The sequence below is a fragment of the Heteronotia binoei genome, chromosome 8, assembly GCF_032191835.1.
Source record: "Heteronotia binoei isolate CCM8104 ecotype False Entrance Well chromosome 8, APGP_CSIRO_Hbin_v1, whole genome shotgun sequence".
Classification (NCBI taxonomy): domain Eukaryota; kingdom Metazoa; phylum Chordata; class Lepidosauria; order Squamata; family Gekkonidae; genus Heteronotia; species Heteronotia binoei.
In genome coordinates, this window is record NC_083230.1 from 93,664,965 (window position 1) to 93,690,598 (window position 25,634).

Consider the following 25,634-nt stretch of genomic DNA (forward strand, 5'->3'; position numbering starts at 1 on the left):
GTCCCACTGGATGGGGTGGCAGTGAGTCTGGGTCCTCATTCTTAATTTCTGCCAGAATCACTAAGACTCTCCCTGCTTCCTGCTACGGTGCTTAAACAGGTTGCTGTATGAAAATCCATTGTCGGTGGCTATCATGTGGGAAAAGAATGACACACACAGCTGGGTTCAGCTAGGAGCATTCCCTTCCCATGGGATGTAATATCTGCCAAGAGTGGTACATGCCGTAACCTCTTGCTATATAAATAGTGATATGGCCAGGTAAAAACTTCCTGGATTACTGTGATATCTTTAAAAGCCATTTTCAAGTGCTCTTATGAAATGAGCACTTGTTCCCACTTTTACAATACAGATTCAGGCTAGCCCCGGTGTGCCTGCCTCTTTAACAGCTAGTGGCATCCCTCCCCGCTTTTGAGTGACACAATGCCAGAATTCAGTAAATAACTACTGGTAATTCTCTATTGAAGGTCTTTTTCACATTCTCATTTTACTTGCTGGTAAGCTCCTGTTTCTTGGTGGGGGTGGACTGGAATGTGTTCTGCATGTGTTTTGCTCCCTCTAGTGATAGATTGGATATCACACAGCTGTATTTCTGGTGTATCTCTCTGCAGATTTAAACTGCAGGGTTTTATGCTTGAAATAAAGCAGTCTGATTTTAAATCAGATGGAGCAAAACATGTGCAAAGCAGACCCAACATTCTCACCAGGCTCAATTATTTGAATTGCTCTTCCCTATACAGGAAATTTAAATAACACCATGCAAACACAAAACAAACATGTATATACTATTGGCAACTGCCAGGAAGACCTTGACCCATGTTACAATGTAAGCAACACAAGAACATTCCTGTGTTGTTGAGTCATAATATGGGTAGCAGCCCTAAGAAATGTTCTGTGACCATTATGGCTTCTTATTGACATACTAAACAGCATTCAGAATGGAGCTGTATTAATTCGCAGTAAGTGTCGGCCCTTAACGATTAAAGTTAGGAACATCAAATGAAAGTGATGGCAACATTTTTGGAGGGATTAATTCTACACCTGACAACTTTCAGTGTGAGAGCCTAAACCATTTCCAGTCCACACCTGCTCACTTCATCACTTGGTTCTCACCTACGTTTCAGGAGACCACTAAAGTCAAGTTCTCCTGCATCCTCTTGTCCTTCACCGCTGTTGTTAATAAAAAAGATCAAATCGTTGTTTAATACCCAGAGAGATGAACAACACATATTGCATACACTTTAGAAGTCCTACAATGCAATACTGTATAGACAGGCAAAGGAGACTATTATGCCAACACAAACTTGTGTTCCTTTTCACAGGCAATAGACCTGCCATAACAAGCACTAAGTTAGAAAGTGAATACAAAGGTTTGTGTTGTTTCCAGTTACACTTTTCCAGGCAAATTTTTTTTGCAGACCTGAAGAGATAAATTTGCCCACATTTGTGTTTTGACATTCGTGTAACACAAATGTGAAAGGCACAGAGTCAGCACAAAGGATTTTGTTTTTGCTTTGCTTCCACCAGTATGCCTGCTTAAAAACAAAGGGCTTGTGCTGATCCAAGTTATAAATATGAAGCAAGAGCTTGCATTGTTGCGAATGCTGCATCGAACAATGCACAGCTGTATAAAATATCAAAGAGAAAAGCTAAGTTTCTCTTATGCTTGTCAGTTAAGGGGAAGGGGTGGCAACTGAGTGCCTAATCCCATTTGCACGCACATAGGCGTGCATGCACACTCACACACACACAATGTCTTGTTCACTTTTAAGATTAGATAGAAAGGGATTGAAAAAAATATTTTCCTTTCTATCACATGTTGAGCAATAACAGTGTTATTGCAATATGTCTAGACAGGGCTGAATGTATTCCACATACCTATGGATTCCCCTGGCACCTGGTTTAGCATCCGGAGAATCCAATCTTTGGGGAGAGGGGGAAGTGATTAAGTTATTATGTTTCTAGTCCTCATGGTTCATAGTCAATTGAAAAAATGTGCATTGAGTGTTTGGAGCTCCGAAACAAAACACAGTGATAGGAAAGCTTTTTCAGTGATCAGGAAATGGAGTAACAGTAGCCTGCTCAGTAATGTCTCCTTGACTCACAGCCACTATTTTCTTTGAATCCCACATTCTCTTAAACCCACATTTAATCTCTATTTCTGTTCTTTTCCCTCCCACCATTCCTGTGTCATTCAACTTTTGCACGCGCACACACACACACACAAATCTCCAGAAATAGTTCACAGAAGGAAAAAAAATATATGAAAGTTACTTGATTTATATTATTTATTCTAAATGCAGAATGTAGTGATTTTTGTAAGAGAATCAGGGTTCTGTTTACAGTATAAAATAGATAAAGCTCTGCTTTTATACAGATCAATAATAAAAGCTACATTGGTGATGATAAAACCATTAACCAGGCCTCATTTTGGGCAGGAGCTCACAGGAGTGGAGCTCCAGAACCTAAATTTTATTGTGCTCTTTCTTTCTTAACCCCTCCCCCCAATACTTGCTTATGGGCTCCATTGTTCAAACCCCCTATGAGAATTTTAATGAACCCTTAAGATTTTACAAACTTTCTAATATTTCCCCCACAAAAATGGGAAAAGAACCAAATCATATAAAGCCAACAGATGGATATCTTCATCATGCCACTGTGGCCTTACAGGAAAATAAAGTAATTTTAAAAGTATGATGGGAGTAAAGTTTTATTATGACAATTATAATTCAAGAAACATTTTAAGGTAGATGCTGAGCTGATATAATTTAGTACACCTTCTGGTGATGTCAGGGGTATGTGGCATATGCAAATGAGTTGTGCTAATGAGCTCTGGCACCTCTTTTTTAATGAAATGACCCCTGCCATTAACTATAAGCCTTCCTCACAGGGTATCCTTCAATTTCCATTGTGTATGGAAAACAGGTTTCTCTTCTTATAATGCATATTTCTTATGAAGGGGGTGAACTAAAAGAAGTCAAGTAGCTTAACCACAAACTAGAAGAGAACTGTGGGGATGGGGGGGGGGGAAGTGGGTGGAATTGTAGTTTCCTCTTCCTGCAGCAGAACTAAAGACCAGACTCCAAGCAACTTACAGTCTTATTTCCAAGAGTATTTGCTATTAGCCACAGCGTATTGTTGGAACTCTCTGTCTGGAGCAGTGATGCTCTGTATTCTTGGTGCTTGGGGGGGCACAGTGGGAGGGTTTCTAGTGTCCTGGCCCCACTGGTGGACCTCCTGATGTCACTTGTTTTTTTGGCCACTGTGTGACACAGAATGTTGGACTGGATGGGCCATTGGCCTGATCCAACATGGTTTCTCTTATGTTCTTAACGTGTTTATGTGGGAATCACAACACACATTCACCATAAGAACATAACATAAGAGAAGCCATGTTGGATCAGGCCAGTGGCCCATCCAGTCCAACACTCTGTGTCACACAGTGGCCCAAAAAACCCCAAATGCCATCAGGAGGTTCACAAGTGCGGCTAGAAGCCCTTCCACTCCCCCGCCCCCAACACCAAGAATACAGAGCCCAGACAGTTCCAACAAAATGCTGTGGCTAATAGCCACCGATGGACCTCTGCTCCATATTTTTATCCAATCCCCTCTTGAAGCTGGCTATGCTTGTAGCTGCCACCACCTCCTGCAGCAGTGAATTCCACCTATTAATCACTCAGTAGCCAAAGCCTACAATAATTATACAGGAGAAATGGTTTGGCCCCATTCCAAACGTGATAACAATTATTAAGATTGTAAGGTCTTTGGAGTCCGGTTTGGTCCCACTTCAAAGTGATAGCAACAAACAGAACTGTAAGGTTTTTTTTTTAATTCAGCCTATTCATCCTTGGACCTGAGGAAGATTTGAAACAGTGTACTGGATTGACTCACTGTAGTCCATATTTTATATTTGGGATTTGTATGTTGTACATTTGTAAACAAATTATTGGCTATTACTAAATTGTTTCTTGTTGTGCCTAGAGCAATGTATTTTTGATTTGTATTCTCCACACCGCGGTTCTTTATTTTGACTCCCCTGGATGATGGCAACCCTGTAACAGGATGATTTGGGGTTGCTGGTGTTCCTCTTTTGCTGATTTAGCATGCCTATTTGTCTTGCTGACCCACCATGATATCTATGCCAGACATGAATACAGGCTTCATGAGGCCCTGCCACCACTGCCTCATCCACCAATACAAAAGTCAGCGGGAACAGCAAGCTCTCCTTTCCTCTGTGGTGCCAAGGGGAGTAGCTGGGTCATCTTGTTGCTTTTGTAATTAGCCTGTGTTGGAAAAACACACTTCACAAGTTCAAATGCATGGGGAACTGCAGCAGTTCCCCTGATAAATCCTATCCGAGAAGTCCTTGGGCAGCTCCCAAATTTTTGAACCTGCGGAATTTTAAGAAGGAGTGGTGGGTACCACCCCAAAATGGCTTCCTTGGGAGGCAGAGCCAAACCTAAAATCTATGCACACATGAGGCAGAGCCACCTCCCCCCTCACTTTGAAGAAGATTCACTGAGGAGGAATTGAAAGGAATAAAGGACAGCCCAGGAGGAGGACTGGAGAAAGAGAAGGAGGAACACCTGAAGGGAGAATGGAACTACAAGCCTGAGTGCTTATCAGTCCTCCTTATCCTCCAGTTACTGTGGCTGCTATTGCAGCTGTAGAAGATCCCATAACTTGCATGAGAGCAATAAGCCCTGCCTTACTGTGACCCTGCTGTCCACTGTCTGAAAAGCTTGACAGGTGTCTGGGGTATTATTGGTGGGTACCGTGGCATCTATGGCCATGTTGGGGAATCCTGATCTGTACTCTCCTGCCATATGTTACAGCACATATGGACTGTAACATCTGAAAAGGGTCAAGTGTGTTTAGCACATGCTTGTGTCAATGTGAGTATGAGGCAGTGGTAGTGAGGAAAAGTAAAGAGATTTGGGGGGAAGGAAACCATATTATGGCATGCCACACTGTGCAATGGTTGAGCTGGCAGGGAAAATATACTAAAATGGCATGACTACTGGAATAACAACACTAAATAAAGAGCATTTGGAGTTACAAGACACCCATCACTATCAAGCTAGAGACATGTTTTTGGGGGTTTCTTTTGGTTTTAAAAGTCTTCTGTGCCATGCAGACAGAACGTGTAAAGAGGTTATGAAATTTACATGCAGGGTACTGGGACACCAAAATATCAGCCCTTGAATAGTCATTTTAAAACTATAACGTGTTCAGGTGACAGTTTTTTGTGCTGGGAGTTGAAACTTGTATGATGGTAAATGTTTTGAAGAAGGAATTCCTACCAACATAAATATCTGCACCCCAGCCTGACCGAATCATGTATGAATGGGCACACACAGAGCTCTTCCACCCCCACAGCTTGAATTGCACTCAGAAGGCCATCTTGTGCATTTAATATTTCACCTGTAAATGCTCTGCCATAGGAATTAATGGGGAAGTGCACATGCAGATCTGTGGGAGTCAAAGGCCCTGGAACAATGCTCCTCTTTCCTGAATTTAGAACTGTTTGGATATGTACTTAGGACCATAATAGTGTTACAATAAATGTCCAAAAGTGCTGTCAGTGCAATGAATTTCTGAAAATAGATATCTGTTTCCCCTCTTCTCAGATATATACCCCTGACTTTGGGCAGATCTTGAAAGTTAGGGCAGGCAGAGATGAGCAAATGTTTGGCTCTTGTGGCCCTTTCTTATATGCCCACAGTAATGCCCATCACTTTGGGGGTGAGGAAGGGATTTCCTCCAGACCAGACTGGCCCAAAGATCCTGGAGGTTTTTTTTCTTCCTCTGGGCACAGAGCAGGAATCACTGGGGAAGGGGAGGTGTAGCTGTGAATTTCCTGCACTGTGCAGGGTGTTGTACTAAATTACCCTTCAGGTCCTTTCCAGCTCTGTTCTGTGTTTCTATGATTGCTGATAATCACATTCAGGTTATTATTACATTAGTATATCTGAGTTCTCAGGCTTTCTTAACATTTATCTGGGAATTCCAAGATTCACGTGTGAATGTCTACAGTTGTGCCATTTTGCCTCTCAATGTGCCTCTCATGCATTATAACAGCTTAACGTTTCTCTGTATGATGACTGTCACCTCTACCTGCATATAGCAGAACACTTAGTGGATTGAGTGTTTTTCCCTATGTCACCACAAACTTTTCTGGCTACATGTTTGGGGTAGGATGAATTAGTGAACTACTAACATAAAATATCTCATCTTGTAGGAAACAACTACCCATAATGAGTCATTAAAAAAAGGCCTCTGTGACAGGGGTCCCCAACCTTTTTGAGCCTGTGGGCACACTGGGAATTCTGACACAGAGTGGTGGGCATAATCACAAAATGGCTGCCACAGAATGTCTGGGAGCAAGGTTATATGTCACTTTGATAGTAACTCTTCAACATCTTAGGCAGAACTTCTGTTTAATAGAATGTCTTTTATCTGCACAGCCAGTCAGAAGCCCAAAACACCCAACCTAGATCTGCCCATTTTCTCAAAGCACTTGGCTGGCACCATGTTGGAAAGGCAATGTCTGGTGTGCAAAAAAAAGAGAAGAAGACCCTGCTGGGGGCATTTAGAAAACCATTAGATAGGATAGTGAGGTCAGCACCTTCTCTCTTGCCAAGTGTCATTCCTCGCCTGTCTCTCAGGGCTCTTTTTCTAGCAGGAGCTCCTCTGCATATTAGGCCATGCCCCCTGATGTAGCTAATCATCCTGGAGCTTACAGTAGGCCCTGTACTAAGAGCCCTCTAATCCCTTGGAGGATTGGCTACATCAGGGGGGCATGGCCTAATACTCAGAGGAGCTCCTGCTAGAAAAAGAGCCCTGGCTACTCTTGGGGCAATTTCCCACTTCTTCTCAGAAGTACCACACTCATTCTTAGCCTTTCTCTCAGCTAGAGATATAGTTAGGAACCTGTCTCTGTCTCTCCTTTTTCCTATCAAGTATGTTAAATCCTAAATAAACCTTTATCTCCACTTCAATCAGGGTGTGCACTGCTGCTGTGTCAATTACTCTGCCAACATGGTGCCCCCAGCCACCATGCTGGGGACCCCTGCTATATACAGCAACAATACACTTAGAGCCACCAGTGCACTTCTATGGGTTGAAAGATTTCCGCATACGGAACATGACTTTCTTGCCTCCCCACTGTGGCCCCAAGTGCACCATTTCAGGGGAGGGGCAATTTGAGCTCCAGCAGGAGGGGAAGAAGAGAAAGTTCTACTCTGTAAGCACAAATTCTTTCATCTGCAGAAACACTCCTGCAATGGATCCAAGGTACTGGATGTACAATGGTCTAAATTACAGGAATAGATGGATGTTAGCACTGAAGTTCTCCTTTATAACTCTCAATCAGCTTTCATCCTGTTGTGACATTTTTAATGTTTTGCCACAATATCTTATTACTATTTATGTTTAGCTGCTATGTTTGCTTTTAAGATAGCACAGTATTTGGGGTTCTCTCAGCATTTACCACTACAAAACTTTCAAAGATTGCTACTGGAAGTTACCTTCTTTTGAATGCAGATCGGATATCGATCGATGGTGCAGAAGATGTTTCTACAGCAGAAAAGAAAAGAAAGGATTTGGGATTGTGAGAAGAAGATGGAAGAAGAGTTGGCTTTATACCTCACTTTTCTCTACCCTAAGGAGTCTCAAAACAGCTTACAATCACCTTCCCTTCCTCTCCTCACAACAGTCACCTTGTGAGGCAGATGGGGCTGAGAGAGTTCTGAGGGAACTGTGACTGGCCCAAATAGGGTTACCAAGTCCCTTCATCTTGCCGGTGAGGGAATTTGAGGGGCATTTTGAGAGTGGGCAGGGACATCCCTGATGCATTGATGTCACCTAGAAGTGACATCATCATGTTGGTGATGTTGGGGGCAACGCTCTGGATTTTGGGCAAAGTTCTATGGTAAAATTGTCATTAAACCAAAGTTTTGTCCCAGACTTCCACATGATGTCAGCATGTCAAGGACACTGCATGTGATGCCGTTGTTTATGGGCAGGGACACAGAAACCAGGGGATCCCCCACCTGGAACTGGGGAATGGTAAGCCTAGGCTCAAGGAATGGGGGATCAGACCTGGTTCTTCAGATTAGAGTCCACCACTCTTAACCACTACACCATGCTGTCTCTCATCGGGTTCAAAATCCAGCAGCAAGGCTTCTAACAAATGGTGATTATAGAGATCTAATCTCAACAGCACTGAAAGCCACTTACTACTTTGTTTCTGAGCTCAATATAAGGCACTGGCTCTTACCCTTAAAGCTCCAAACAGTCAGGGTATCTAAAGAACTCTCTGCTCCTGTTTGGGTCTACCTGACCACTCAGATCTGCATCAAAGGCTCTGCCTCATATGCTTCTTTCTCTCAGACAGGGCCTTTTCTGTTGAGGCACCTTGCATAACTATCCACATAGTGCCACATTTGATGACCCTCAACACCAGTTTTTAAAGTTTTCACCAAAGAATTTGTAGATATTTTTCTTTCTTTCTTGATTGTTTGTTTTTGCTGCTGTTGATTCTTTGTCTGTCTAAATTTATTTAATTTAAGCACAGTACACTTAAAATCTCCTTCACTGGGGCTCAACATAAGAATCCAGATTCCAGTCTTTGAATCTGGCTCATAACATGGCGCTAACTCCCACCAAGTGACAATGAGCCATGTAATCAGATAAAACAATTCACTCCTATGGAAGGTTCATGCATGCAGACAGCCTGGCTCCTTGCCTGCCTGCTGCTGAATGCACATAGACTTTGAGGATTGTCTGGTTAATTGTCAGTCAGCTGCTGGACATTCCGTTAATTGTGCCCTGCCTCCCTTGCTGATTAATGAGCACTCTGACCTTGGTAATTTGGTAGGCTTGTTTTGCAAGAATGAACATATATTGGGTGAGCTGCCAGACTGCTGCAGGACTAGGATATTTGGAAAGCTTGACTACATGTGTCTGGCAGCTGAAGCCATGGGGTCAGGTGATCAGACCCAACAGCATTTTGGGGGACGGACAAGGTCCTTTGTTCTTGGACAATCTCTTCTCTTTTTTCCTTAGTGCCATAAATAAAAGTTCTTCTCATGCACTGGATCTCACAGAGATGATGTATTCTTTAAATGTACTTGACAAGGATCAGGTCTAGATCTTAGAACTACAGTGGCTGGTAACCAAATTTTGGTACAAAATTCACTCTTGCCAACTTGGGCTTGGGAAATTCCTACAAGTTTCAGGGGTGGAGCCTGGGGAGGGCTGAATGTGGTGAGAGGAAGAATGTCCAGAGGAAATGATGTCATACAATCCAACCTGCAGGAAAACTGATCTCTGCTGTATGGAGATTAGTTGTAATTCTGGGAGAACTCCAGGCACAACCTGGAAGCAGTTTATACTAGATCTTAGCACTGATGTAACTGGGATGAAGTAACTAGAAGAAATGCAGTTTGGGAGATACTGTGGTTTGATGGTTCCTTGCTTTGGTGGTTCTAAGGAGTCAGGCACATCCTGAGAGAAAAAGAGTAATTCCCATTATTTTATCACATAAATGCTTCCGGTTTGTAGACAAATCCCACACTTGATGTAATCTTATTTTGACAGTTTTTCCCAAAAGATCTAAGGAGTTGGTTTCGAGCACAATTCAGGTTAACGATATGGTAGAAACTTAATACACAACTTCTCTCTTGAGGCCTCCTGATGTGTTCATAACTGGCCAACTCCTTGTTAGAATCAACAGGAGTCCTTCCTTTGACCTCCATCATAAATGAAATCACACGGTCTTAAGCTGTCAGCAGTGCCATCTACCATAACCTTTATTCCAAATATAAACTGCAAGCCTCATCAGGCTTCTCAAATAATTGCTCAAGAAGTTAAATGTGATTCATTGACTCACTGCATATTTTGAGTCCATTTCCAGCCCACTAGCTGGTTAAATAGGGTATATCTATACTACAAACATATTTCACTTTTGAGTAACTAACTACCAGCGATTCTCCCAAAGGAATCTGGCAGTTGCAGTTCAGTGAGTGTGCTGAGAATGCTGTGTTAGAGACCCCTTACTAATTTCTTACACAGACTGTGTGCCCAGTGCCTGTCCTGCTCTCCTTTATGGGACAGGCCTAAACTTTTCTTTTATATCCAGCCATTTAACTAAGAGATGTTCTTGCTTCTAGGCTGAGAACTATTTTATGAGACTCTTTTTAAGCTGTTTTGGTATCCTGAAAAACCTACTTGGGCCCAAGCTTGTCAGGACTTCAGGGTTAAGCAGGGATGGCCATAGGATTGCCAGTCCCTGCTTGGGAAACTCCTGGAGATTTGAGGGTGGAGCCTGGGGAAGACAGGAATCTCAGTGGGGTACAATGCCATAGATTCCACCCTCCAAAGCTGCCATTTTCTCCAGGGGAACTGACCTCTGTAGTCTGGAGATGAGCTGTAATTCTAGTTGTCCACAATTAGTATTTTGATGTTAGACCACCAAAGAAGATTAGGGTTTCTATGCAGAAGAGGATAATGGCAAACTACCTCTGCTTATCTCGTCTTCAACATCCCATGTTTGGAGTTGCCATGCTGGTTGTGACTGAACAGTGCCTTCTTATTTTAAAGCTGTTTTATTCTGTTTTATGCTTGTACTGGGTTTTTATCTGCTAATGAGCCAGTGTGGTGTAGTGGTGAAAGCAATGGACTCTAATCTGGAGAACCAGGTTTGATTGGGGTAGTTTGGTGTAGTGGTTAAGCGTGCGGACTCTTGTCTGAGAGAACCGGGTTTGATTCCACATTCATCCACTTGCAGCTGCTGCAATGTTCTTGGGTTAGCCATAGCTATCGCAGGAGTTGTCATTGAAAGGGCAGCTGCTTTGAGAGCCCTCTCAGCCCCACCCACCTCACAGGGTGTCTGTTGTGGGGGGAGAAGATATAGGAGATTGTAAGCCGCTCTGCAACTCTGATTCAGAGAGAAGGGTGTGGTATAAATCTGCAGTCTTCTTCTTCTTCCCTGCTCCTCCACATGAACCCTGATGGATAACCTTGGGCTAATCACAGCTCTCTTAGGACTCTCTCAGCCCCACCTAACTCACAAGGTGCCTGTTGTGGGAAGGGGAAGGGAAAGGCAATTGTAAGCCACTTTGAGACTCCTTAGGCTAAAGAAATTGGACTATCAAAACCTACTCTTTTTTTCTAATGACTTTTATGATGGTTTATAATTTTATTATTTTTTACTTTGTAAGCCATCTTGAGGAGGTTCTCTGGGTGGGCAGCAAAGAAATTTTCTACATCAATAAAGAAAAGGATTATTGTTAAATCACTAAATCTCTATTCCCAAACCTTTAACTCCTGAATCTGTGCCTACTGTCATGTGTCCTTCCCCCCTTTTCTAAATTATCTTTAGGAGTTCTCTTTATTTAACTTAATTACCCTGCAGTGCCTGTTTACCATACCTTCCCAGTAACTGTCATTAATGTAGATGTGCCGTAATACAAACTGGCCTCTAATATCACCAGCAACATGTTCTCTGACTTTGCTAACTCAGGGACCACTGACACTCTCTAATCACTCTTCACAGGCTGGAGATAACTATCAGATGTGAAACCAAATCAGACTCAAACTCACAGCCTCTGGGAATGCTGCCAAGTGTCTTAACCTTGGGCTCCCTGTCTCACACCAGCCGTCATAATATACAGTAGAACTACCCCATATCTGGATAGCTCAGAAATGACTGTTACATGTGTGCAGTGGAGACAGGGTGTAAAATCCCAGGCATCCATGAGCTGCTGGCTCCTAAAGGAAGCCTATGAGCATCTAAATCTGGATTTTAATTAGTACTATTGTTAGCAACCTTGGAGACCTTACAAAATCAAATGATAGGGTAAACGTATATTAATAAATAATAAAATAAAAACAGAGCCTGGCAGCTGATGCATAGAAAGGGGGCTTGAAGCAGGATTCCACCTCCCGCCTACCCCATGTTGGACCTGGCTGCTCCTATTTATTCTTTATTTTATTCATTTTGTATGAGTGGGGAATTGGACCTGGGTCTTCCAGACACTAGGTCTGACACTCTTAACCACTGTACCACACTACTCCCCAGGCCCTGTTTCTGTTCCTTTCTGAATTCAGATCCCCAAACCCACTGTAGTTTGAATGTAGAAATAGTTTCTAAGACTATGTACAGAGATACCCACAAACAAGAATACTGTCCACTTTGATTTTGAGAGCATTTTGCCTGTTCATCTGAGCAATGTTTATTTGGCACTCAAAAAAAAAAAAAACTTTTAAACTTATTTTTCACTCTTTAAAAACTACTGTGGGAAGGGGGGCGGGGGAGTTAGCTGTGTAACTAAATCAAGGCCAGCCAATCAATATGAGGCATGGTCCTGCTCTAGGAAGAGATGGTTAGGGTAATTTCATAACTGACCTGCTGGTCAGCCAGTGACCGGTGCACAAATGTAACTGCAAACCAGGAGGAAAGGTTTTCTTTGAATGGGATGCAAGGAAAAAGTGTTGCAGCCAGTCAAAAAGTGTTGAGTAGTCTCCCTGCTAGAACTACTTAGATCTGTAAACAGGCAGAGGCTGTTTACAGAAGGGAAGGGAGTGGAAGAGAAAGGAATAGAGCTGCATGCACTAGCAAGACTTTTCTCAGTGGTATGTCTGAATCCCTCCTTCCACCCTGGCTCTTCCAGAATCTTGCTTGGATCCTAAGTTTTGCAAAAAATGGACATGTTAAAACATATCAGAAATAGGAATAGATATTGGCCTGAGGAGTTCAAATAAAGAAATATTATATTATGCCATATTATATTTAGGAAAAGTTATTTAAAATAGAAAGGGATGATAAAATGAGTTCTTACCATGGACTTCCAGATCAAAAGAGCAGGTATCAACCTTATCTTTATACGTTACTTCACACCTGTAATTTCCTCCATAGTTTTCCTTAGCTTTAATTATGTGCATTTCAAATGTATAAATCTGAAATTCCAAAAAGTACAATGATTAATTTAACATAGCAAATAATCACCTGTTGAAAACAGACACTTATCTACAGACATGTACAAATATCATACCCTATATAAATCTGGTAGGATACACCAAAAAGCCATAGTGGATGGGAATCTGAGCCGTGATGCAGCTGTTTTTGATTCCTTGTGTTGATATAATGCTATCCAAAGCAGAGTTACACTCTGCTAAGTCCATTGAAGTGAATGGATAGAAGGGTATTACCCTCCCAAGAATAGCATACTTCATGAGATATGTCAGCATACACTAAATTTGTCATGTATAGTAAGAAAAATGGTTCAGTCCTGAAATCTGGGTATACAAGATGCTACTAGGGATGCATACTCTAGGTTGGGAAATTCCAGAGTTGGAGGCAGACCCCTGGGAATGTGGAGTTTGGAGAGTGGTGGAAGATGAACAAGGATATGATACCGTAATGACCCTCCAATGGTGCCATTTTCTCCAAGGGAACAGTTGTAATTCTAGGAGAACTCCAGTCCCTACCTGGAGGTTGGCAACCCTAGATCCTATTCAGAAGCTGGTTATATTTCTGATGGGTTACATGTTACAGGTTTATAAAATTATGAAAGGTGTAGGGGAAGTAGTTAGTGAGAAATTTTGAGGGCAAATAAAAGGGTTGAAGACAAAGGAAGGGATTACAACAGTAAATTTGGGAACTATCATGAAATGTAACAATGCCCAAGTACTTTAGATGGCTTTTTTAAAAGGACTGGGTAAATTTAAAAAGGACCGTTCTCTTAATAACTATATACAACAGTAGTTATCTAGAAGCTCTATTTCTTGAAGCAGTGTTTTTCTGAACACCAGATGCTGAAGATCAAGGAATAACTATCACCTTTATTCTCTTTTAAGTACTTTCAAAGGCATCTTGCTGACCATGTTTGGAAACAGAATTCTGGAGTATGTAGGGAAAAAAATCAGTGTGTCCTTAAAATCCAAGAATCTTTGCATTTGTACTGTGCATCTCAATAATGGGTGGAAATGAATGAAAGCTATTACAATGGAATGAGGTAGTACCTTAGGGTCCCTGAGCTGTAAGTATCTAAGGTCAAGTTCAAATGCCCTCTGTCTAGGAATCCTGGAGAGTACCCAAACCCAATCATCCATGGATTTTGCAAAACAGAATTTTCCCACTGCAATTTACTTCACCTCCCAAATGTTCCTGAGGGAGTCGGCATTGGGCCAAAGTAGAAGGGAGAGGGATCCATGAAAATCACTGCCCCTACTTTCAAAGACTCAAATGACATTAAGTCTTTGCAACTTCGTTGCCTCTGTGCAAAAGGGACAGACTTAGTAACTCTGAGACCATGGACAAAATTTGATTTGATTTATTTGAGTTTTATCCCGCCCTTCCCACAAACTGGCTCAGATCCACGGGTGAGGCTCCAGGATCACTTGGGTGGAGAGGGAAAAGGTGTACCCCTGTATCCTTTGTCACTCAGCTGATTGCTCCCAGCTGCTGCCACCACAAATTACAAATAAAAATGCTTCTGTGCATAAGGGATAGAGTGTACCCATCCCTATCTCCCTAAACTTACACCGTGAAACCATCTGAGTTATAATGCCTATTCAGCATTGCCATTCTCAGGAAATAATGTAATAACCAATCAAGTCAAGAATTAAACACACATGATCTTATGTCATTTATCTGACAGCTTTTGTAGCTTACATATTATAAATAAAAATAAAATGGTGAGTTCTGGCACATTAAAAAGACCATCCAGATGTACCTTGGTTAGGCGGTCAAATGTCTCCTTTAGCTGAAGATGTTTCCCTGCTTTGCTCGCCAGGTCCATCCATTTCCCTTTGAACCACTTCACAGTTGGCTTTCGGAGAAGATCTTGAGCTTCTACTTTGGCTATGAATGTAATATTTTGCCCTTAAAAAATAAAATGTTAGTTAACACTTGGCTGACTATTCTATTTGTAGTCATTCATAACAATATGTTTGAGGAACCAATTGTGAAAGCTCAAAAAAGTTCAATAATACATCAATGATTATTTAAAAAAAAATACTGGAGCTAATCATCAAAGAGTGGAGCACTGTCCAGTTCAGTGCAATAGCTTCAACAAGATCCCATAATTAATTATTACAGCAAACATTATCACCCCAATTCAGCTAGGGGATGGGGGACAGGTTGCGTCCCTGTATCCTTTGCAACTTAGCTGATTGCTCGCAGCTGCGGCCACCACTTCAGAGCGTCTAGAGTAGTAGCAGTGGCTTCAGGGCACTTGTCAGCTCTAGATCATGGGGCCCACTGTTTTATACAAGTAGCTTTAGGGCAGTGGATGGGTCCCACCATTCAACAGGTGATTACACCACCTGAGACTCAGGCAGCACAGTCAGCTGTAGAGCAATGGGGAGGTCCCACTTCCCTGTAGTGGGTCACACTGCCTGACCTTTTAAAAAACATATAAACATTTATCACCTGCCTTTCTCCTTAGGGAACTCAAGGCCACTTAAAATGTAAACAAAAGAGTGACTGTATAATAAATAAAAGCCACTATTTTAAAATCAGAATTTAAGACAGCCAATAAATAGAAAGACTAAATTAATCAAATTCTGTCTAAATAAAGCCATCTTCAACTGCCTCCAATGGATTAAAAGGGAGAGGTCCAGAAGTACCTCCCAGGCGAAGTTGTTCCATAATCATGGGGCTGCCAATGAAAAGGCCCTCTCTCAAGTGCCCACCAAGTGTGATTTTGATTGAGGTCACAGTCAGGAGAGCCTCTCCTTGGTCGTTTTCGCACTCACCTTCAGCCGGCGCGACCCCCCTCTTCACCGCGCAGGATCTGCGCGGATTTCGCACTAAACGCTGCGGAGCAGCCAGAAAAGCCGGAAGCTCCCGTCGCAAAAGCCGCGCAAACGCCAAACTGCTTTTTGGCGGTTTCAGTTTGAGCGGCTTTTGCGCCGGGAGCTTCCGGCTTTTCTGGCTGCTCCGCAGCGTTTAGTGCGAAATCCGCGCAGATCCTGCGCGGTGAAGAGTGGGGTCGCGCCGGCTGAAGGTGAGTGCGAAAACGACCCTTGTAATCTTTATTCCTGGGCAAGGACATATGGGAAAAGGTGGTCTCTCAGGTACTGAACCAGATGACCAACGGACTGATTTGGTACAAACACGTTTATGTTATTATGATATACATAATTAAGGGCTGAGTGCAATTTTACTCTATGATCCAGCAGTTGGAGCTATATCTTTATGAAAACCAAAATCTTAGCAATTGTATGTTTGTGAGGGGAAGGGCTGGTTTCATTTTCTTCTATTCCCTTACCTAATACCCAGTGAAAGGGATTTTAGTTTCTAAAAAAGGGCTCCATGTGCAACCTTGGCTGCTCCACAAGTGTTCTATTGGATTAGCCATCTGTCTAAGCATTAGAAGGACCTGGGAGGACTTTGTGTGTGCATAACCTCAGTTCATAAGTCTTTTTGGACTTTGTAACATTTAGAGTTAACTGTTCTGACACTTACCAACGCTAATGGAGCCTCCTTTAGGCTTTTCAGTAAATAAAACAGATTTTTGGGAATTGTCAGGCTTTTCTCCTTCTTCTGGTGCGCCATCTCCCATAGACCATACTAATATGGAGAAAGAGGGGGAAATATCACTTATAAGAACAAACCTTAGCAAACACTTACCTGAAAATTTTAATTTTAATCCTAATGAGTCCATCCTATATACTTCTTCAAAAGTAGGCACATACTCCATCACCCTTGGAAGAGATGGGGCCAAAATTTCTTATAGAACCTAAATTTGTGGATGGCATATAGCAGGGGTGGCCAAACTGTAACTCTTGGACATATATTGTGTGGCTCTTGAAACCCCCACTGCCCTGACAGCCTGCTTGGAGAAGGCATTTCTCTCTTTAAATCACTTCTCCAAGCCTATTGGCAGTTTGGAGAATGTATTTAAAGTTAAAGTTGCTTTCTTTCCACCTCCCCCATTTATTTGCCTGCCTGCCTTCCTGTCTTATGGCTCTCCAACATCTGAAATTCACATCTTGTGGCTCTCAAACATCTGATGTTTATTCTATGTGGCTCCTACATTAAACAAGTTTGGCCACTCCTGGTATATAGTCTTCTCTGTGGTAACTGGAAATAGTAACGTTCAGCAGAAAAGTCTTTGTCTGCATTTGCAACTTGAATTATATCACTGTTTTTAACAGAGAATGGTTTGCAATCTAAGCTTGGATGGCTTTTCCAGGAGACTTTTTCTCCCCTCCCTCTCCAAGTGTGAATCATCCTTAAACCAATTGTCCAGTTTCATCTTGATCTCGCATGTGCGTTAGTAAAGTTCAGAAATGTTGCTATTCTATGTCTCAGTCCACTGATTGGAATGGGAGCTGATATACAGACTGAGCTACCTGCACAACCTTTTCCCCTGTGCCATTTTCCCAGTACAAATTACCCTCCCCTCTCCCACATCTATTAGTCCCATGGGGGAAAAGAACAAAAGCACCTGAGATTTGGATGTTCTCTCAGCAGAGCAAATAAGCAGCTGGAGGAGAGCTTGCCTCAGGGACATGGCACAGGAAAAGGCAGAGTCCAAAAGCACTCCAGCTCCAGTCAAAATCAGGGAACTCCATGGCTCCTGTTATCGTTTTAAAAACAGTGTGAGATCCCTATAATAGATCTCCTGGGACATGTTCAATGAATACAAAATGTAATATTTTAATATGGAGGGCCTGGGGTAGGCAATTCCAATTCTTTTTTCAGCTGGGATTTGGCACCAAACCAATTCTGATTGTTTTAATTGTAGAATTGTAATTTTATAATATGTATTGTTTTAATTGTTGCTGTGATTTTATATTGTGAGCCGCCCTGAGCCTGCTCCAGCGGGGAGGGCGGGATATAAAAGAAGAAAGAAAGAAAGAAAGAAAGAAAGAAAGAAAGAAAGAAAGAAAGAAAGAAAGAAAGAAAGAGGCCTAATTGAAATGGGTTCTGTGGAGCTCAGGGATGAGGGGCTTCAACTCCCTGCACCATTTCCCCAAACTAAATAAACACCAGGGCGTTATTTGCTCCATGTGGAGGGCTGTACATGTAGCCTATCAGCATGGCCACCAACAGAAGGAGGCTGGGGAAACAGCATTCTGGGGGCCCAAGTCACCTGGAGGGCCCCTGACGCTGGCACCATGCTATATTCAGAGAATGCTTTAAAAAATTCTGACTGCAGCCACTAGGGGCGCAGGGAAGGCAGGAGATAGTACAAATTAGTCAAGAGTCTGCTAGTTGGGCCTTTTAGCAAAGTTTACTAGGAAGCTGAGGGAAATTATTTGCTGATCAGATCCTATTAAACCTATCAGCCAAATCAGCACTGGAGCAAGGTAAAACCAGCCAGGACAAGCTACAGTCAGTGCCAGAATGCAGCCTCCTATCAAGGTCTATGGTCTCCTCTTTCCTTTCGTTCCATCCAGCACAGCAAGTTCTTGCAAAAGGACAGCCTTATTAGGGCACACTAGCAGAACTTTAAAAACCTTTTTGTTGTCTTTTCCTACATTTCTCTCTGTTCCACACTTTTCTCCTTCTTTGTTTTTCTCCCTTCCTTTCATGATTTGCCATTCATCTATCCCCACTTCTAATTTCTCTCTCCCCTCCCCTTATTTTTCAGTTTCAGTATTTACTCACCCAACTGATTGGCAACTTAGAACGTGTTCAAAAGTAGCAAACCTTTGTTAATCATATGAACAGATGGGGGAGGTTAATGTTTCCTCATAATCTATCAAAGTAGTAAAAGGGTGCTTCCCTCCTAAAATGCATGATTATAGATGCTAATCTGCCTCAGTGGTAATAAATCAGGAACAGAAGTTAGAACATTCATTCGTATTCTGCCTTTTCCCCAAAGGGGACCCAAAGCAGCTTATATCGTTGCCCGTCTCTTCTATCTCACAGCAAGCCTGTGAACCAGAAGGGTTGCCAATCCCCAGGTGGGGGCAGGGGATCCGCCGGTTTGAAAACCCTCCCCCCACTCCAGGGTTGTCAGAAAGCGGGGGGAGGGGAGGGAAATGTCTGCTGGGAACTCTATTATTCCCTATGGAGATTTATTCCCATAGAAAATCATGGAGAATTGATCTGCAGGTATCTGGGGCTCTGGGGGGGCTGTTTTTTGGGATAGAGGCACCAAATTTTCAGTATAGCATCTAGTGCCTCTCCCCAAAATACCCTCCAAGTTTCAAAAAGATTGGACCAGGGGGTCCAATTCTATGAGCTCCCAAAAAAGGTGCCCCTATCCTTCATTATTTCCTATGAAAGGAAGGCATTGAAAAGGTGTGCTGTCCCTTTAAATGTGACGGCCAGAACTCCCTTTGGAGTTCAATTATGCTTGTCACAGCCTTGATCTTGGCTCCACCCCTAATGTCTCCTGGCTCCACCCCCAAAGTCCCCAAATATTTCTTGAATTGGACTTGGCAACCCTATGAAGCAGGCTTGGCTGAGGGCGTGTGAGTGGCCCAAGGTCACCCAGCAAGCTTTAATGGCAGAGGGGGGGGGACCTGAACCTGGGTCTCCCAGATCCCAGTCTGACACTTTAATCACGACACCAGTTTAGCTTCCATTGCATGTAGATCCCTATTATTATAGATGCATGGTAACAACCACCCAAGTAATTTGTTTCATTGTGATATTTAGTTTGGATCAAGGTCTTATGGAGGGAGGTATATGGAATCCTGGTTCAGGGGACCATGGTGCCTCTTGGCAGCCTTGCTTTTTTAGTACATGCGCAGCTCCCCCAAGCAGCACCCTTCTCCAGTGAAGTTTCAAGTCAGGAAAATGGAACAGCGGAGAAGACAAGCCCCTTCTTCCTGTATACCACAACCTGGATCCAATTTAGGCCATCATGCACAGGGAACTCATAGCTGACTTATGACCAACTGAGGTAAAATCAAGACAGGGAACTCAGACACAGCCCGTGGAAAAGTGTAACATGTAGTTTGGCCCTTTAAGAGCCAGTTTGGTGTAGTGGTTAAGTGTGCAGACTCTTATCTGGGAGAACCGGGTTTGATTCCCCACTCCTCCACTTGCACCTGCTGGAATGGCCTTGGGTCAGCCATAGCTCTGGCAGAGGTTGTCCTTGAAAGGGCAGCTTCTGGGAGAGCCCTGTCAGCCCCGCCCACCTCACAGGGTGTTTGTTGTGGGGGAGGAAGGTAAAGGAGATTGTGAGCCGCTCTGAGACTCTTCGGAGTAGAGGGCAGGATATAAATCCAATATCTTCTTCTTCTTCTTCTCCTTCTTAAGCAAGTTAGAAAGCATGACTGCATGCATACCGATAATTCTGTTGCATACTTTGACTATGAAAAGTTGATCATTGAAACTTGTTCTTCAATAATTATCATACACTTATATGTTTGCTTATATGAAGAGCCCTTCTTGTGAGGAACATTGTGTGCCACATTGTAAACTATAAGTGAGGAGTTCTGTGAAGCTGAGTACTAATGCTGCCAGACTTCGCAAGGGGAGGATGTTGTTCAAAGCTACAAATTGAAAGCAGAGACTTCACAAATTTTACAGAGTTACAAACCTTAAATTCTTTGACTATCTGCCAGTTCTAGACATTAAAATTTCAACATATATTTTTGTTTTGCTGCTTATATGTTAACACAAATGCATATATGTTAACACAAAATCATAATCAGTATAGTAACTTGGAAGACACTCTAAAAGCATAATCTAAATGCAGAACAGTAGTATCCTTTTAAATAGAAAATGGCCTTAATGGACATGAATCACAATAATTAGTCTGGGTTGTTTGAGTCCACTTCTGAAAGAAATGTGGATGAATCCAAAGAACACTGGTAGTGGTGTTTTGCAAATTGTAGCATAGTGTCAGCTCCTGAGCAGTCCTCAAAAAGCAGGCCTCTTTCTGGAGTTCAGAAAAGGTTTACTTTTATTGATAGACACATCACAGCAGTATGACTCTTTGTGTCAGATCTGGCTTGCTATTCGGGCCAGATCTATATACCCTTTCCCAGGCCATTATAAGCTCGCCAAAATTCAGAGCAAAAAGCCTGCAGATAGCAAAGGTAACAGTTTCTCACCCAGCCCCGCATTGCATGTCAGCACGTGCCAAGACAGTCTCTGAGGGGAAGATAGCATGTCCTTGAAGTCCAGACATGAGCATCCCCGCCAGGGTAGAATGATTACTTTATGCGTTACAGACTAAAGCAAAGCAAAACACAGCACATCCTAACTCCCCCAAACATTCTCAGAACAGTTACAGCAAATACAGAGGCAAGGCCCTTTGACACATAGGCGCTTGTGCAAGAATTCAAGCAAAGCTATAACAGGTACATGCCATATCAGTTTCTATTAGAGTTGCCAACCTACAGCTAAGACCTGGAGTCTGATCTCCAGACTACAGAGTTCAGTTCTGTTGGAGAAAGTGGCAGCTTCGGAGAGTGGACTATCACCATCCCTGCTGATCTGATCTCCCTGCCCTCTCCAAATTTTGCCCTTCCCAGGTTCTGCCACCAAAGCTCTAGGAATTCCCCAGACCAGAGTTGGCAACCCTAGTTTCTGTGTTTCTGCTAGTTCAAGAAGTTGGATGTGTTCTTGAGCAAGCAGATTTTGATTTAGTTTCTTTCACATTTCTTGCACAGCATGTCAAATAGTCCTTCTGTTAACAGAGATTGCCTTCAACATGCAGACTCATCCTTTGAATCCATCCCTATAATGTTAGACCATGCCTTTTGACAAATGGTCGAACATCATGTCATTTGGGTCCTATTCAGATCGATGCTTCCATAATGCTTAATTGGACTACAATTTGACTGGAAAAAAAATCGGCATGTTTCCACATAAAGACAAATGGAATATTTAACTTTTGTTTTATGTAAAGTAAAAACATTGAAATAATCATTAGAGATACAATTTCAAAAGACAACATGTTAAAAGCAAGCAAATAGAAAACATAAATCTGGATTTTTTAAAAAAAAAGCACAAAAAAGATCTAGAGGGAGAAGCTTATGCCTAATTCTCCAAATCTACACTGTGCCTAACAAAATTTTGGACTGTTTTTTTTAAACTAGATTGAAAGACACTGGACAACACAAATGGAAGATAAACACGCGTGGACCACTGTAAGACAAACTGAAAAAATAACAAGAAATGGGCTATTAGTAGTTATTGTACTGGAATAAAATTGGAATGTTTTGACTTTCCCTTCCTTGCTTTGTTTTAGAGAACCTCACCTGAGTCCTTTCTCTCTCCAGACTGATTCCCATCTGAAAGGCACAAGCAGATGGCAAGATGACACCAATTCATAAATTACACACTGATTACTTTTATCAGTCATGTAGATTTGTGGCTCCTTTGCACTTATCAGAGGAGATAAAATTAAAACTGGAATATAAATAGATGGTTTACAGTCGAAACTAAATCAAATGCAATTACTGAGGTTGTTTGATAAGGAAAATGGGACTGGGTGGTGAGACCCCGAATGCCTTTTCCCTGGTAGGAGTAAAAATAAATTGTTGGAGTTCTTCAGTAAGATAATAATCCTGGAATAAAAGTCATAAAACCCTTCCTCCTCCTCACCCTGTATTGTCCAAATAGTAATCCCAGCAGCTGTGTGTGGAGAAGGAAAATAAAAAGTACTTTCAACTCTTGAAGAAGTACCTATGACACATCATTCTACCCTAAGCAAACAAGTAAAGATGAATAGACAAGGCAGGGGTGTCAAACACCCGGCCCGCAGACTGAATGTGGCCCACCCAAGGCTTTGATCAGGCCCGCGGGGCTCTTTTCTCCTCCCTTCTCCCTTTCCTGTCCTTACCCTTTGAAACTGCCAGGCTCTTACAGCTCTCAAGCTCTTTGAAGCTCCCAGGCTGAGTCTCTTTCAGTTTCAGCCTGGGAGCTTCAAAGGCTCTTTGAAGCACCCTTTGAAGCTTGCAGGCTGAGTCCCAGCCTCTTTCTGACTTTCTTTGCTAGCTGCTGCAAGGAAAACGTGGGGTGGATTTTAAGATCCATTCCACATTTTCCTTGCAGCTTTGTCTGTATTCTGCAATGATTTCAAATGGAGTGGAGATGGTTACATTTTCAGCTTTCTTATAGCTAGCTGAAACTCATGCTTGCTGGAGTTGTGTCCTTGCAAACGAGGGTTGATGCTTTCAACCAGCTTCTCTCTCCTGAATGGACCTAATCTAGTGAGTACTCTAATGTGGGAATCCACAGCCAAAAGGATGATATTCTGCTGGAAAGGTTTTGCCAATCTGAGTAGACTGGTGGGGAGAAGTTTACAATGCCATTTTATTGTTTCCACAGAGTCAGAGTCTTGTGCTTTTTCTTTATGTTTTATTTTTAAAATTACATTGCCAAATTCCACTAGTCCGCCACCTCTCCAACTTAAACCACTGGAAGAGTTTTAAGCACGTTTGTATTTTAAGTTTAAAAAAATACCTTTAATTGGGTTTGTCTGTGTCCATTATAAAGTTTATATCTCCGCTACCTGGCATTATATTTTATGACACTCATGGCGCGGCCCCACAAAGTCCCATTTGCGTCAGATCTGGCCCTCCTAACAACTGAGTTTGACACCCATGGACTAGGGTCTTCCAATGTCCCATTCTTTTCTTCAGATTAAGGAGTCACTTCCTAACACTTTCACTGAAATGTGTAGCCTGCCCCCCTCCCTTCATTCCTAAACACTTCTTGATTAAGATCTTCTATGACATCTAAATAAAAATCTTATACTGGGTTAGAAGTAATTAAGGAAAAAAGATTTTAACAAGTGCAGGAGGCAGACTGTTTATTTTGCGTTTACATCCTACTATATTCTATCATGATGAAGCATGAATAGCTCAACACATGTTGGGATCTACCCATTAGAATACTTAATTTGCCTCCTACACTTGTCAGATTCCATTTTCTCCTCAGTTTTGTGGCATCGTCCCTGTGGTATGTGAAATGGAATAAGTCCTGGTTGGAAACAGAAGAACTAGCATTTAATTTTTTCCCCCTTTATCATCTTATCAAAACCACACAAAATGGAATTGTCCTCCTAACCTGCTTGTGAGCTGTCATCTTCATCTGAAAAAAAGAGAAATATATAACAAATAAAAAACCAGGAAAAGGAACAATATAGATTATCCTTTTTTCTTTTTAGTACAAACAAATAAAAATAAGAAACCTGCAAAAGAAGTGGGAGGGGGAAACCATGATAGCTGGAAATAGTGGTAATGAAAAATGCAAACTGATGAATGAAGCTTTATGGGATTGAGCAGCTGAAATGGTCAACTTTAATGCTTCACAGCAGAACAAAAATGGAATGAAAAATATGATCCATTATTAAACCATGGATGTGTACGGAAGCATTCAAAGTGGTTGTATTTGTTAGAAATGCCATCCACAAAATACAAAAAATGGAGGAAGTATAAAAATGGAGTACAAAAAAAGCCACAATGAAAATCAAGGTCAACCATTGATCTGACCTTCTGAAGAGGATGTCATTTCACTGACGTTCCCATCTGCAAGTAAAATGTGTACCATATAATGTTTCATTTGAAAAAAATACACAAAAATACCATAATGGGTGGGGGGAATCCAGTACTTTCTAACATTAGCAGAAGATGAATCCAGAATTATGGGATTATATAACTTCCCCCCTTTGAAATTAAGTTACATGTTCTAAATTTGTTTTTTGAAAAAGAAGACTCATACTAGTCTCAGCCCAGTCAAATGTAATTATTTTTAGGTCTCATTGATTTCAAAAGGAGGGTTAACCACATGTCTAGCTCTGTCCCAGTGTGATCAATGGGACTTAAATGTGCTTAACTTTGACTGCCTGGTGCCTAATAATAATCATAAACAATATAATGCAATTAACATTCTGTTTCAACTTAATGCCACCTATCATAGGAGCAGAACAAATATATACCACAATATAATGCTTAGAATTATATGGTACCTAACAATATATAATGTTATAATTAGCAATGTTCTAATTAGCAATTTTGATTGTATTTTGATCTGTAACATATTTAAGACAAGAACTGTCCTGCAAGGTATGAGAATAGTCCTCATTCTAAAATGAAATCTGTAATGCACATCACGGTTTTAATCAACTGATAAAAGCTTAAAGTTGCTTAAAAGGTAAACTGGATTTTTTTAAGGCTGAAAAATCTTGGCAACATTAAACTGTAAATATCATTTCTATAAATTACTGTTACGGTGACAATGTAAGCTTTAATCCAAGAGTCTCCAATGTTGTGTCCATGAGGCCCACTGAGTATTTTTTGGGAGCAGGTGGGACCAACTAGGGCTTTTACCCAGCAAGTCTTCTGCTGAGCATTGGAGATTTGATTGCGTTGATTTTTTAAAAAAATACTGCTTTGGCAGCTGCTGCCCCAGCCCAAGGATCTTCACTGTGTGGCTGAAGTTAAGCTGTAGCAATCATTTTTCATGGCTGACTCCACCTCCTGCAGCAGCCATTTTGTGGTTTCACCCATCATGTCATGTCAGAATTCCAAAGCTGACCACAGACTCAAAAGTTGGGGACTCATGCTAAAGATCAAATTAGCTGCATTGCTGTGAGATTCTATAATATTTTAAAGCAAAATAGCCTATATGTGCTAGCCCCAATGCTGGCCTCATGTGCACTGGGTCTGTGAAGAGAAGCATCCCTTCTACACCACTCTTCTGACCT

General features: G+C 42.0%; 1 protein-coding gene across 12 annotated transcripts in view; it reads right to left on the bottom strand.

Moving 5' to 3' along the window:
• The window catches only part of MYBPC1 (myosin binding protein C1), a 120,850-nt gene that overhangs the window by 60,867 nt on the left and 34,349 nt on the right, over positions 1-25,634 (bottom strand). For 5 of the 12 annotated variants that reach the window (XM_060245631.1, XM_060245632.1, XM_060245622.1 and 2 more), the window contains exons 4-11: positions 23,996-24,019; positions 22,183-22,215; positions 16,475-16,579; positions 14,739-14,887; positions 12,843-12,960; positions 7,527-7,575; positions 1,876-1,920; positions 1,111-1,167 (exon numbers count right to left, since the gene is read on the bottom strand). In XM_060245631.1, the coding sequence (XP_060101614.1) occupies positions 1,111-1,167; positions 1,876-1,920; positions 7,527-7,575; positions 12,843-12,960; positions 14,739-14,887; positions 16,475-16,579; positions 22,183-22,215; positions 23,996-24,019 (580 nt within the window). The remainder of the gene's footprint in view (positions 1-1,110; positions 1,168-1,875; positions 1,921-7,526; positions 7,576-12,842; positions 12,961-14,738; positions 14,888-16,474; positions 16,580-22,182; positions 22,216-23,995; positions 24,020-25,634) is intronic. The other 7 variants (XM_060245633.1, XM_060245634.1, XM_060245626.1 and 4 more) reach the window with 3 other exon arrangements.